The 15,578-nt window shown below is 37.6% G+C and overlaps 1 protein-coding gene across 1 annotated transcript in view; it reads left to right on the top strand.

Moving 5' to 3' along the window:
• LOC142351846 (uncharacterized) overlaps window positions 1–15,578 on the top strand; it is a 159,280-nt gene that overhangs the window by 46,339 nt on the left and 97,363 nt on the right. Inside the window, exons 5-6 of the mRNA XM_075404073.1 lie at window positions 4,942–5,100; window positions 8,997–9,114. Of these exons, the coding sequence (XP_075260188.1) occupies window positions 4,942–5,100; window positions 8,997–9,114 (277 nt within the window). The remainder of the gene's footprint in view (window positions 1–4,941; window positions 5,101–8,996; window positions 9,115–15,578) is intronic.

Genomic DNA, 15,578 nt, shown 5'->3' with positions numbered 1-15,578 from the left:
GAACAACCGAGAACACAAACAATAATTGCTCAACAACGATTGTTTACAGCTAATAGTAGACCGAACAATTTAAGATTCCCCTACGCGGTAACGCCGAGATCAACTAATAGTAAATCATTTTTCCACCAATCAACAAATGAGCAGACACCAACAACAACAGTTATGGAAACAATTTGGTTTCAGGACAAAGATCCTAGAACATTAAATAGCCCACACAATAGTAATTACAACCCATTATTATCATACAGAAATTGGGCAAACATGCCATTCGATTCACGCGAATATAACTTTTTCATGGCACCTCCTCATAACCTTAAAGATCGAGTGTCAGAATATTTCCCACCTTTGCCACCAGAAAACATATATACAGTCAAACGTAGTACGAAAAACATGGGCAGAGACAAACTCCACCAGTCTATGTACCCAGTTCTCAAACAATTTTGTAGTCTAACGGAGAAATCTTTGTATGACTATGATTACGAGTTTAAAATTCCAATCACATGTCATTTCGATCTACTTATAGCCAAAGCATCCCAAGACTTATCTGCTTACAGTATTTACGATCATCAGATATTTCAACTTAGTTTTAATTTTCTGCACCCTACACCGAAAGATGTACAAAACAATAACTACAGAGTACATGAAACTAAGCTAATCCACAACCTTATATATTTTACATTTCTACGTGACAAAAGCAATAATACATCAAGAAGTTACATACACATAAATGATCAACTCACATCACCTTATTTCCTAAACTACGGATATCGTTTAAAATGGGAATACGCATTGGGCACACTGAGAAACTTTGACCCAATCAAGAATTACTATATCTTCCAACCGAAAGATACACCGGAGCGACCTCTTATGGTACCGCTCGAAGCTTTAGAACCTTGCGAGGAATATCATGTCTATCACCTCGAAGGAAGCGTAACAAACCGCGCTTTCACAAATAGAATAAACTTCAATAATGAACGGACTAAAACAGAACTCGAGCACCAACTATGCAACACAGTGAAAGCATCCATTACAGATATTCCATTAAAAGATCTAACGAACTTACTTGCATATTTCCTATCGAAACACGACAACTTTGTAAAGGAATACCGCCATTATAAAGAACGAAAAAATTATCCGAAACAAACGGAGAAATTATAATGATAATCGTAGTAACAAGTAACAATTCTCACTAGTAACAACTCTCGATAACTTGAAGTAATAATAAATAACCATGAACTTAATCAGTGCACATATGATTATTTATGTTTTCTGATACCCAAAATTCACCCTTTCCTGATTAATGTATTTATATCAGTTCAATACTTTGTATTCAACTACTTTGTAAACACTTAGATTTGCATTTCTATCTTGATAAACATACTCACGACTAGCAATATATACGTGTACTTTATATTTACACAACTGTTAAATACAAAAACAATTGTACCAATTGTTTTATATCTTCTCAGTTAAATAAACTCTAAAAATAAAAAAATAGTTTTGTACTTTTCCTATAATCACTAACCTAATTTCTAAAATGTATATGTATATATGCAAAGATTTCTCCATAGTTAGTTATATGCAATTTTGTAAATAAATAACAACTTGCAATAAGACACAGAACTGACGGAAATTAGAACACTTGCAATGTAAACAAAGTGTAAACGAACAAAAAGTGAGTCATATAACAGACATATTAACTCTACGTACAACATGTACTATCACCATGAGTCATTGACATGACATTTCAACAAAACTCATCATAAATTCCTAAAGAACCGATTTCTTTACACAACATGACAATTATAATATAAGTTTAAATCATACTGATATAGCAAAGTGTTATATACTTTTCCGAACAAACTATACAAATATATCAACTTATTACATAGATCAAAACATAAAATATTTGAACTTCGAAATTTTCACATGTAAAAACATGAATAAACCGATGACCAAATGTATGTTAAACAAACTTTCATTTATCAAAGAGCATAACACATAGATGCATGACATTAATTCTTTTAAGCGATAGTAACAACTAACAGTTTCATCTTTACCTAGTAACAACTAACATTGAAACACTTCAAGTACTTAAAGAGTCTTTGGATTATTTGGAAGATTGGAAATCAGCGCACAGACAGTAACTTTAACTTAATTTCTGAAATTAAAGAAATAGAAGTTGATTGAATAAAGCATTTGGACATTTTTGGAAATATCCATTACAAACCAGTAAGCGAGATCTATAAGCCCTTTACAAAATACATAACACAATAAATTGTAGAAGTATGACAATCCAATTCGTAAAAAGTGATTGCATCAGAATAACTTATGGCTTCCGAAGGAATCAAACTATTAATACATGTTCGTCTTCAATAATCAAATTTGAACTAATCCAACATGGCTAAACATTCACATGTCACTAATCATGTCACACACATTGTGTTGACCTGTTAAATTACCCTCGATTGATCCATTGGATTCCATAAAAACATATAACAAAAGTATACTTAACATTGATCATATAAATTTCTATTTTCTTTCCATCCGGAAGGGATACTAGGTATAACAGAACAGTGAAACCTAACAAAAAGGTTACAATAGAGAAAAACTTTTTTAACATCTAACACCTAACAACAAACTAATTCAGGTAAGTCAGATAAGTCAAGTCACTGGACATCAGGATCGCCTCCAAGCATCAACACCGGACCTACCCGAAAGGATCTTCACCCACTGGACGTGGTAATGGAATAGATACTTTTGTGGTTGTTGATGTTCAATCCTTGCTCTTTGGGCAACCTATGTCTGTGAACCGACTTACAGAAGAACCGACCTCAAGCAACACATTTCAAAAACAAACAAAAGACATTCAGAGAGAATAAAGAGAAATTGACTTATTAGATTGTACAAGAGATTTTCAAAAAACTCGAAACCCCGGAAAGATGGAGTCAAATATGACTTCCAGAAAAGGACTATTTGAAAGACTTTATTATTTAAATAAATAAAGACTGAAAATACTCTTCCCTGATTGGATAAAAAGGGAATAATATCTTTTCCTTTCTTTCCTTTAGATGTTTACCCATTTTACCCCTCTTCTCAGAAGAGAAAGTTATTTAGTCAGTACCAGTTCACCACCTGATATAATAATAAAGTATATTTCCCTCTCTCTACTCCACTCTTGTTTTGTATTGAGATATACGTTAGACTTTAGCATTGGGGCCCGTGCACTGTCTACTGAAGCTCAGAAGAAGAGTAACAGACTAGAGGTATAGAACTTAAGTTAGTCAGGTAAGCCTTAAGAGTACACCATATTCTTGAGACAACCATAAGACAGTTCTAGAAGGATCCTAATAAAGGTAAGCTCAGAACACGTCTTAAATTATTGACTCTGTGGTAAAGTTTTCATATAATCTAAATCTCAGTGAAGTCAATGCTTATATATGAGACATTACCCGCTTTGAGAAAATTCGTTTTTCACCTGTAAGATCTAGTCGTTTTTAACTTTTTTCTCGAGACAAAAACGATCAAAGCCTCCTTTTGTGGTAGTCTTCGTTTGCGTCGTTTTTTCGCCGTTTTCCACTTGTAAGAAATGATTGTTTTTTTTCGGTAGTTATATTTTTTTTGTAAGAACTGATCCTTTTTCTGTCGTTTTTTTTTCAAATGGATCGTCGATACCTCTGCAAATTAATTTGTTTTCAATGTGGCAAATTTATTTTGAAGAAAAGCGCTGAGACCACTTCCATTAACAACGGACTCCATATTTTTGAGAAATGCAAAAAAGTCGACTATCAAAATCCAAATATCTTGATTGACTAGAGTGGGCCACATTAAAAGGCCTACGATTTATGTAATTTTTTTAAAAATTTGAAGATTTTAATCTGATTCCATGGCCAAAAACCAATAATGAAATCCGCAACCTTGGTTAGAAATTTTCACTCAGTTGGGACGCGATATTAAAGTATATCTTGGGTCAATAGTTAGGTATTGGTTCATGAAGGATTAGGAAGAACTCATATGAACATCTTTTTTTAAAAAACTATGCTATAGTAAGGCCTGGGGATCTAAAAAATTTTAATTCAAACAAACATTAAACAATCGAATCAAGTAAAGTAAACTAAAATTCAGAGTCTTCTTCCAACTCAACGCTTTTTGTGCATTGAGAAGAAACGATTAAAAATCATCGTAAGAAGTGACATAAAACGATCAAAAAACCTCGATTTCTTTCAAAAATAAACGATGTAAGAAACGAGAAAAACGACGAAAAAACGATCATTCCTTACAATTTTAAGAAGACGAAAACGAACGAAAACAAAGAAAAAGACGAAAACCACAAATTCTTACCAAAGATTGTTCTTTCATCGTTATCCTCAACAGGGGCAGAAACAGTTTTCTCATTATAAACGTTTTGCGGAGTATTCTCCGAGCCTCATGATAACTTGATCGCGAGGAAAATCTTATTTCTGAACGTCATCATGATGAGCACCTTTTTCGAAAAAGACCTCAGCCAGAGCTTTAACTGAACATATTTGAGCTATGTATTATATATTAGAGATTCAATGTTTCCTTTACGTTATAGTTCTTTTTTTGTAATTGGATTGTGATGATTCAGTACTGAGATACTATGTCCGGGAAGAAAGCGAGATGTACGGAAGAAAGCAGAAGCAAGTGAATGTTGCAATAATTCTATATTGACTACTCAACTCGCTTTTGCAGTAGCCAGAGAACTATATTGCAGAGACTTGAAGAGATCATATTTTTCTCTTGAACAAACCTCAACTGGTTTTCACATTAAAAGCCCCAGCGTAGTTTCCATTGTACAAGGGTTGCAGGAGTAAAATAGCCAATCCTCTGTTGAACCTGCGACCTTGACTTTTTTCCTCCCCATTCGCGATAATGATATGATTTTTACTGTTTATTGATCGAGGAATACTTGTGTTTCAGCTCTTGATATGTCCAGTGCTGAGCTGCAAGTGACATGGACTGGCACTGGCTTCTATGGCAAGGCAATTCACACAATTGATGTGGATGGCAACCCCTCCCTAGACTGTCTTATGAACACAAATAATCTTCAACAGTTCCACTGTATCATCAGTCTATCGGGTACAAAATACTGCTCGGTTTTCTTCTTCTATTTCCAACCCACGGGCGAGGAAAATTGGCAAAATATTACAAAACAAATAACGGAAAGATTAAAAGATAAAACTCTGAAATTCGAATACAAACGCTCCGATTCTTTTAAATAACGGATCTTTTCCGCTCGTGCCTCCCCCCCTCCCCCCTCCCCCAATATACGTTGTGCGCACTCGTTACAGAACACGTGCCAATACAAAGAAAATTCATTGTGTAAAAACATGGCTTTTGCACTTGGCTGCTCATATAAAATACACCCATTAAGCCTGCAGACAAGAGTCCAAAAAACAAACAAAATATACTATTGAAATTAGCCCGGGTCTAAATTTCGTCAAAAAATAATGCATGAATTCATTTTAAAAATAATTGGTTTCCTTGTATGTAATTATCTCGAAATCTATTTGAAAAAGTTGGAGGTCCAGTTATCACGTATTGATTAAATTAAAGTCTAATTTGGCAAAAATTTAGTTGTGCAAGAGTTAAAGTCTAGTTTTTTTTCAACATCTTCACCTAAAAGTTTTTCTAATTCACCTCGTCAAACGCGTTGCTCAGGAAATATATTGGTGAGTTTTGTATAAGAACCGTGAAAAGCGCTTTAACTAGATCATAGAAGTTTATATCTTGTGCAATTAAAGTTAAGGTCTACTTCTTTGACCTTCGAAATGCTTGCACATTTTTGCAGACCAAAAAAATAATTCATAAGATCCGATTTTGTGGCCAACTTCTTTTTTAAGTTCACTTATTTTGGCAGTGCTATACACTAGCACTCCATATTGCACTAATGAATGACCATATCTTTGGAAGAAGATTATTAGAGTTACACGACTAAAAATTTTTTGAAACTGTAAAAACAATTTTTAGTCCGATATTTTTCTACATTTTTTCTTCTATATGTTCTGCAAAACATAATTTTTATTAATTAGAAGCATCCGAATATTTCATCTTTTTAAGTTTTTTTTTAAATTTTGAGTTCTTCAGACGCTTTTTAATGTCTTAGAGTTGATTTCAAAAAACCTACAACTGTTGTGATTAATATTTAGCTTGTTTGCTTCGTTCAGTGGCAAAATTTACGGAAATTTTTTCTACGTTCAGGTGTCCTGATTTTAGTGAGCAGTATATTGAAGTACCATCGGCAAACAGGTGCACCTTGCTCCTTTTCGCGCACAAGAAGAAGATCATCAACGCGAATCAAAAACTGATTCTTTCTCAGGAAACTTACCTCCAATTCTCGATAATACCGGTTTTCTCATAAAGTTTTGATACTCAACAGTATCAAGTGTTGTACTGAGGTCATGATATGCACAATGTGAAGACTTACTGCTGTTTATGTTACATCGTATAACTTCTTACAGTTTTGGACTTGCTTCGATTGTACTTCGCTTATCCGTACTGATTACGACCTAAAGCTTTGTTTTTTCGATGAATAACATAAAGCGCTTAAAACATAAATTTTCAAGCACTATGCCCAGAACCGCAAACGAGATATTGGCCTTTAGTAGTTTTGGTTCGTTTGGCAGTCTCTCCTATGAAAAGAATCACCAAGAAAAAGGTTCTTTTTTCAAATTTATGAGATTCTTTTCAAAGAATTGGACTTATGTTTCAGACACATTGAGAAAAATTCCATGCATAATGGCTTTGCCCCATTGAAAAATTTATTCAGAAATAAATTAGGGAATTGTCTATGGAGCAAGCTTGATTCAGCGTCAGTTCAAACTATTTCGAAAGCATTGGCAATCCCTTCATCTCCAAAAATATTTGAGCAGATTCGAGAAAATTTAGCGCTCGTCAACATTTTTTTTCCAAAACACAATGGAGAGCATCAAGAATTATCATTCTCTCGTTAAGAATTATAAAACAAAAATGATGAAAAACTTATGGTGGTATTGAAAAAATTCAATTGTGAACGCAGCCTGGATCTTGAATTGAAGCACACGCGTGCAAATCTTAGAATGTCAGATCTTAACACTGCCAGACTTCAGAATGCCAGATCATCCTTTTTTCAGTGCCAGATCTTAAAGTAATGAAACAAATAAAAACGTTCTTTTCGTTTGAAATTGAATGTACAGTTTTTACATAGAGCCCAACTAAATGAGCACGTGTCAATTGAATTTTTTTCTATTTCTACCAACCCCCAGCTTCGTGAATGGATATTATTTGCACCCCAGATTCCTAAGCTGAATTTTAACAATGATATGTTACGGCGCAAGCTCTCTAACGAGGGATCCACAACGTATTGCGGGCGGCGGGGGAGGGGTAAAAAGGAAAAATATTCGTCACCAAATTACCATAGAATTTAAGATACGAATCTCTTTTTTTCTTCAATCAATCGAGTTATTGAAGTTTTTCACAAGTGGTTTTTGCCAGTCTTGTATCCTTGTCTGCCATCTTTTATGAAGGACAATTATCCCTTTTCTTTCATTTGAAAAAAAAATAAAGACAATTGGATAAAATGCAATATGTACCTATAACAGAAATGGGATCTCTTTCTTCTGTTCTATTTTATAATGAATCACTATTTAAAGAATGCCTTATGCGTGTGGTGGTTGCAGAAAAGATGCCAATATGATTCAAAAGTCAACATGTCAAAAATCGTTCATCAAAAGAGTTTCAGCAGGAAAAAAAGACTGGTTGTCTGCAAACGTGATTTTCCCGTTTTTCTTTGCTGCAAAAGTTAGCATCTATTTGTCTTCTCCAAATCACCTACAACTTAAACTCCAAAATTGTGATTAGCTCGCCGGATTGAGAGTGCAATTATATTGTGTGGCTGTAACTACTTGCAGTAATTGGATGAAGGATGTACATCCTCAAAGTTTTATTCTGTTCGCAATTTTCTAATCTTCACTTTAGCAAGAAATGTGTTTTCGTAATAACTTGAACAGCGCGTAGTTCAAAAAGGTTACGTGAATCTGCTGAAGTCACTTCGAAATTCTAGCACCTGGACCTCTTCGCGGATCTCGATTATTGCCAGACTTTCTCAGTGACCTCATCATGGTCACGTAAACCTATGTATCATGCGGCGAGATGTGAACACGGAATCTAATCAAAAAGTCATCACCGTGAATTCATGAGAAAGAAATTCTACTAAGAAACCTTGACTATTGTCTGACACAGGGGAATTAAGGTCATTTTGGGACAGAGTAGAGAAAATTAAAGATTTGTCTCAGATTTGAAATTGACTCAGATTTGCGCCAAATTGAGGAAAAATTTATTGTCTGTTCTTACTGCTAATCGCTCGCCCTGCTCTAATTTATTGCAAGGTGACACTCAGGAAAAAAATACCAAACTCATCAAAATCCATTAAAACCATATAATTAATTAAAAATTTTAAAAAAGAAATATTAAAAAAAACGAAAGAAAATTTGGATCTGTTCTGCTTTGCCCCCTAGCTTAGCGGGCTTAAATCATTTACGCCCCCCCCCCCGGCGCACGAGCTATGTTTTTACATAGTAACGTGCTATGTTTTATAGTAACATTTAAAAACACGGGGGAAACAAAATAGATCCGAAATTTTTTAAAACTATAAAGTGTCTGGAATATGAAAAAAGTGCTTGGTGCTGGAATTCCTTATTCCTTAATACACGGAGCAAAAGCCATGACCACTCTCGGTCGCTATACCAGATGTTAAAATAAAGAGTTCTTCAACCAGAAATGATTCTGTTTCATAACTTCTTGTGTGGTGTTGACCTGATTCGGCCAATCAGCCTCTTAACATTGGTTTTGCTTTCGTGTTACAAAGCTGTGTATTTTTGTTGATCACCGTATTCAACTTTTTCACCGACCAAACGTGAAATTGAAAATCTATTTGAATGCGCATTCATCAATCTGAACTTGAAATTATTTGGAGAGAAACTTGGTTTGGGTTTTAGCCTTTGGTTTGTTGTATTCCAAGTCCTATCAAATATCAACTGTGTTTGAGAGCTATGGAAAACAAACAAATGATCCAGTGCTTGAAGTTGCACACAATCCTCCGAAACAACCCTTAAGGTAAACAAACTCTTTGCTTTCCTTCACAGCATCCACTCCAGAGATTAAATTTGCCTCAATTCTTTCTCTCCCAGTATCCAGGTCCGATGTGATGACGTCATATACACAGCCTTGTTGTAAATTTTGAACAAAAAGCAAGTCAAGTTCTAACATCAGCAATGTGAAATGTTGACTTGAAAGATATTTCAAATATCTTGCCAATTCAATCTTGATCCAAATCTTGCAAGTTTATCTTGCCTTAAAATGCGTAATGTTACAAGATTCCTTAAAGAAAGTAGCCAATTATTATTAAACGGTCTGCAACTTGTTTGATCCCATTTCTCCCATAATTTCATTCAAATTCCAAATAGGAGGCAGCGATTGAGGCCTCGCCCTGAAAAAAATTTTCCCTCAACCAAAAGTGTATGGAAAAAAATTTGATCAAATTTATCACTGATCTTCAATTTTTAGTTGAATCAAGAGCGCTGACGTGGAATTTGGACCAACAAAAAACCAAGACTTCAAATTGGTCTCGATATATAGGAAAAAGTTATCGAAGGAAGGAGAGATGGATGAATAAAAATTGTTTATGTTTTGCCAAAAATATGCTCGAACAATCAAAAAACTATATATGCTTTTTTCGTCCGTTTCCTAATTATGAGCTGTTATTAGCCCTGCTCATGAGACATTTGACCTCACAAATTTCATCCAGATTCATTATGTTCTATGTTTTTTTGGATTTGTTTGGCCATCATCTCTCCCATCAATCTCGTTAATTTTTTATTGTCAAATCATCCACTTAAACGCAATTTTAAAACATACACGGAAACCAGATTGACGTGCTAGACAAATAGCGGTATTTCCAGACTGTCTCTGGCGGAAAGTGTCTCTGTCAGCACCATCTCAGACAGAAAGATCTTATGTCCAGACCCTCATGTGTTCAAGTCCAGACTTTAGTGCATTCCCCATACTGAGGAGCGAACTTTTAATGCTCATAACGCTAAGTGCGATGAAAAGGGCAATTCTTTTGTACCGCTCGCTGTAGAGATTTTTGGGGGTCTGTTGTTGATCCTGAGAAAAACCATCAAGAGTTTGGCCGTATTATCGGACTCGAAGACTATCAGCACCCCAAAAAAGATATTCGCAATAATTGTTAAGTTTACAATCAAGTGGTCTGCCTAAATGATTTTGGCTTGCTCAATTTCGACGAATTTAATAAAGAGTCAAGAATTAGAAGAGTCCAGTTCGGTCCTTCTGTAATGAGCCGTTGGAAAAATGCTTGCAGCAAACGGAGCCTTTTTAATTTGGTGATCGACCACATTTATACCTACCTGACCAAAGTGGGGAGATTTAAAAAAACATTTTAAATGTAAAAAAGACTGATGGAATGTAGTTCTTAAACTATTGATCTCTTGTTTTGACTACTACCATTATATTAACCAGATTAACTGACAATTCTTTTTTGTTGATGTTCAAAAAAAATTATTAAGTTGTTCATAATTGTCTGTTTCACTGTTTAACACATGCGACCTCACAGCAATTTACGATTAATCAAATGAGAGATTGCAAGATTTCAAATTGTGGAGGTGAGGGCAACATTGTATTCTGTTCGGCGGCTCGGAAAGAAGATCCTGTTGATCGTGTCAGGAACCCCCAACCCCTTTCACAACCCCCCCCCCCCCCCCACCACCACCACCACCACCACAACCAACACCACCACCACAACCACCACCACCGCCACAACCACCGCCACCAACACCACTACAACCACCACCACCATCACCATCACCACCAACACCACCTCAACCATCACCAACGGCACCGCCGCCGCCGCCACCACCACCACCACCAACACCACCAACACCACCACAACCATAAACACCAACACAACAACCACTACCACCACAAAATGCCACCACCAACACCCCACCACCACCATCACCTTCGCCGCCGCTGCCGCCACCAACACCACGACAACCACCGCCACCACTCGGGCCACCACCGCCACCGCCACTACCAACAGCACCACCACCAACATCAACACCACCACCAACACCACCACCATCACTACCACCACCATCACTACCGCCATCAACACCCACCACTAAAACCAGCAACACCACAACCACCACCAACAACGTCACCACCACCACTACTACCACCACCACAAAGCACTGTGGTGAGGAGAAGTGTTTGTGGTTGTAGTTCACTACAAAATTGGATGGTAATTAGCGACGGGTAACGTATCCTTACGTCTTGGATTCCTAGTTTTTATGCGTTTTCGTCATGTTCGTCTTTTTTTTGCATAATCGAAAAGTTCTGTTTAAGATTGATTTTCTCTTATCATCAGGAAACATCAGCCTTTAACACTTGAGCTTTGAGCTGAGAAATTGACCGGTATGGTGAGTAAAAAGTTTATTTTTTTAAGTAAAAATGTTGCAAGGCGAAGAAAATACACAGAATCGTTTCAGAGCTTTCAAATTAATTGCATAGAATACTCAGAATAAAGTCCCCGAAGTTGATGGCAGAGTAATTCAACGCTTAATTAGAATACAGACATTCTGTTTTTTTTTAGGATGGCCAGTATTCTCTTCATGTCCAAATTTGCACGGGTCAGTCTTGGTTTTTGATTATAATTTGCATGAAAAATAATATGCTCAGCCAAGCTCCCGCCAACAAAGTTTGATTTATATGCGATTCGAACTCCGGCGTGGATACTTGTAACATCTATTTTGCGTAGCAAGCAGTGACCACTAAGCTAAATGTCTTTGTGGTTTTGTGGTAATTTCCTACAAGGGCTTTGCGGTAATTGCCTACAAACTAGATTTATTACTTTCGAGGCATGAGTAATATTCAGACTGTACAGGGTAAGTATAGCCTGGGCTAACTCCATGACCTCATTATAATGATAATGAAGAATAACGGACATAAAAAAACTGAAAATATTCTGGTGATGAAATGTTTCAGAACTCAATTATGTTTTTACGTTTGAAATGTGGTGGCTCAGCGCTGAATTGCTCTGAGACTCAAGTTAGGTGTCGCCAAACTCAAAATTTTACAAAAATGAGACTTTCCACAGATGTGAAAAAACTTGAAAATTTGGAAAATTGTATCAAGACACGCCAGCAGTGTCTTAGTAGTCTGACAGTATCACATTTTGGTCCATTTCTCTACAGGCATGTCAACACACCAAAATGGAAAAAATGTTTTGCGGCAATTGCCCTTGAACTAACAAGAGCCATTTTTTCGCACTGAACATGTACCCAAGGTTGAGAAGCTAGACGGAAGTGATAGAAGTGATGGTGTCAGACTGAAGTCGAGAGCACACGATGTGTTTCTAGACCATAATTACAGGGAATGAGTTCAAGAGTACAAAAGTCGGGACAATGGCTGATTCTTGTCTGTTCTCAGATCATTTCCGTCTGGGATGGTCTGATCAGAGGCTGGTGCAAGCGCTTTTAACGTCTGATCAGAAAATCTCTGGAGCCCCCCCCCCCCCCCACAACCGCATTTAACTTCTGATCGGGGCTTAATGCTATGGTTTTTTAAGGGTCAATTTTTCTCAGTATGGAGGCGTCTCCAATCGCCAAAGAAGTTATAATAAGCTATAGACGCTATAGATTGATTTGCTGAAGCTTTGTGTCAGGTTCCTGCAGGACTTTGAGAATTATCTAGCAAGAACCTTGTCAGAATCAGGCATGACTTCAGGTCTTATTTTGTAAAAATCTCGCAAAACTTTGACGTATATCTTGCAAAAAATTTTTCAAGTTATCTCGGCTTATTCGGCAAGAAACTGCAATCTGAGGTCTAATCTTCCAATTATGTTGCAAGATTCCTAAAAAATCCTGCAAGATTGCCGCTGATAATATATATTGAAACGTTTCAGTTAAAAAGTTAAGAATTGTTTAAAATGTTTAAAATTGTTTAAATGTGTAGTCAGGCAGACCCAAGGTGCGCTCCTTTTACAGCCTTAAAGTATAAAAAGCTAGGGCTACTTATTTCTGCGGGCGGAGTAGACTTACCTATATCTCTCAGACTAACCGACTCGGTAAAACACTGATTGTATACTTCAATTATTACGATGTATAAAAGAGTTAACACCGGAGTCAGAAGTGTACACATCGTGCAACTACTCTAATAGACTGACTATAGTTAGTGCAGTTCTCTCTATATAAAAGAGAATAGTCTCTTCTCAGTCTATGATTGGCTGGAGGTGTATATCCAGTCTTTATACTGCTACATCCATCTGGGGTTTAGAGTTTTAAATCGAATTTGTGAAATGTAGCAGAAATACGCTGGATGTGTCACACTCGTTGAATGGTGGAGTGAAGAGTTGTGTTCTCTTTGAAGTGGGATTGTGACTTGTGCTGTTGTCTGAAGTCCTTGTCAATAAAGTAGTGACTAGTGTTATCAGTGAAGGGTTCGTCTGATTGTAGAACCAGTGAGGGTGCCAGTTACAGGATGTGGTGGCCATTAACGTCAGTCCTGTTAGAGTACCCACTTGCTCTCACTGTCATGTAGTGAGGATTTGTTCCCAGTTGGAGGATCGCTTGTAGTCTGTAGTCTCTGTCTGGTTTGCAGAAGGAGATTTATTTTTATCTCCATCTGATACAAGGTTTGAACCAGTCGGATTTACAAGCTTAACTTCTGGTGAAACCCATCTTTTAGCTACTGAATGAGCTATTTTCCCTATTAAATTTAATGCCTTCTTAGTAAGCCCCGATTGGGAGAAACAATAAAATCTTCAATTGTGGCAAAGAAGAAAGGAATATAGAAAGAAATAAGTGTATATAGCGGAAGAGAAAAAGAAAGAGAAGAAAAAATAAAAGTTTCAAGTGAGTTTGAAAGATCATGGAGTCTTTAGTTTTTGAAGGATTGTGAGCCCAATGTTGTAGAACTGTGGCCTACGTCCGATAATCGAACTCAAAATCAGGGGCCCGATTGTAGGAATCCCTGAAAAATTCCAAAAATTCCTGATTACGTTCCAGGCAAGCTGCAAGGGCACGAGGAAAGAAGTCGAAGTTGCAGTGTGGCTGCAACGCAAGAAGATGGTTGAGGATCTGCGTCTCCTCTGCTGACGGTTCTCAATTGTCCAGCCTGTCTGTTATCCAGTCCCTGAAGAGGAGATTGAAGGTGTTGCCATACATGCACTTTGTGGCTTCTCCCTCTACACACTGGAGATTGGTCTTTGCATAGAGTGGCAAGAACAGGAAGTAATGTTTTATCGAATTGAAACTCCGAAGAGTGTCTTCTCAATAACTTGGTCGAATTATAAAGTTAAAAATCATGTAGTAGGTGAAATGATCTTTGTGTTAGCATATTGGAGACGCGAATTCATGTGGATGAGTGGGTTTGTCCTGTGGAAGTGGTGTTCGACAATTAAATAGTTTTGAATAGCGTTTGACGTTTTTAGTCTCTTGACTTTGTGTGTGTGTGTGGTTATTTACATCCATCTCTGTGGGATGTAAAAACCTTATTGAAGATCGAAGGGGTTGTTTTTCTGGTAAATACGGTATGGGCGACATCGCGAATGAAAAAGGTGTTCAAATAGTAGTTCTGGAGGTCCGCAAGGGCGAAGAATTATTTGGATTGATGCCAGAAACGTTCTCTGAAGCGGTGGTGGATTGGAAAATGGAGACACAAAGGGGATAGTCTAGTGTGAGGTCCCTATCCCAACCTTCTTTGACATATTCTTTATCCAGTTGTCTAAGAGAGCAGGAACTGGCTTTGGGCTTGAGGTTATGTTGTGGTAGTGTCGACGTGTAGTTGATCCGTTCGGGGACATGAACACCGTGGATTGTGTCGATGCCGAAAGGATTTGTGAACTGTTAAAAGCAAAAGTTTGGGCCTGATGCTCTATGTGTAATCCCTTGAGTGGGTGCAAAGGGATTTCTTTTCCCGCAAGAAGGTCTGGGGCTTCTTGGGGTTTTGTAGTGTGTCGAGCATGCGATTGTGAAGCCTGGATCGGAGATGAGCGTACAAGATAGAATTCATGTGCTGTGGCTCTTGGGCGTCTTTTGGGTGAAGTGTCGATGTACGGGTAATTATCCGTTGAAGTGGTGATTGGTCGTGGGGGGGTGGTTGTGGGAAAAACATCTGTGGTCGAAGAGGTGGAATGGTTGGACCATACCGTGATGATGGTGCGTGTGGACGTTGTGTAGAGGGTGTTGGTATTACTGGGGGCGGGTACACCAGTGGTTGGGAGCGCGGTCGAGATCCACGACTCTTTCCAGAGAGTGCCCCTTTCAGGCGTGGAACGGTCTGATTGTTCCGCTATAGTGATTTAATCAGCCCAAGAGGAAATACTCGTAGGCCGGGGTGGTGGTTGTGATATGGGTATTGCTGTGTGAGTGGTTGTACCAAATATCGGAGCTGGCTGTGGCACCGGTTGGTCTCCCTGAAGGAGTAGCTCTTGTAACGAGCTTGGTGGTTTAACAGGAACCGGGGGTGAACTCAAGTCACTTTAGATATTCAGGTGGAGTTCA

Source organism: Convolutriloba macropyga, chromosome 13 (genome assembly GCF_964194025.1).
Source record: "Convolutriloba macropyga chromosome 13, txConMacr16.3, whole genome shotgun sequence".
NCBI classification, from domain to species: domain Eukaryota; kingdom Metazoa; phylum Xenacoelomorpha; order Acoela; family Convolutidae; genus Convolutriloba; species Convolutriloba macropyga.
The sequence above is the reverse complement of the archived record's forward strand: the minus strand, read 5'-3'. Positions and strand labels throughout refer to the sequence as shown.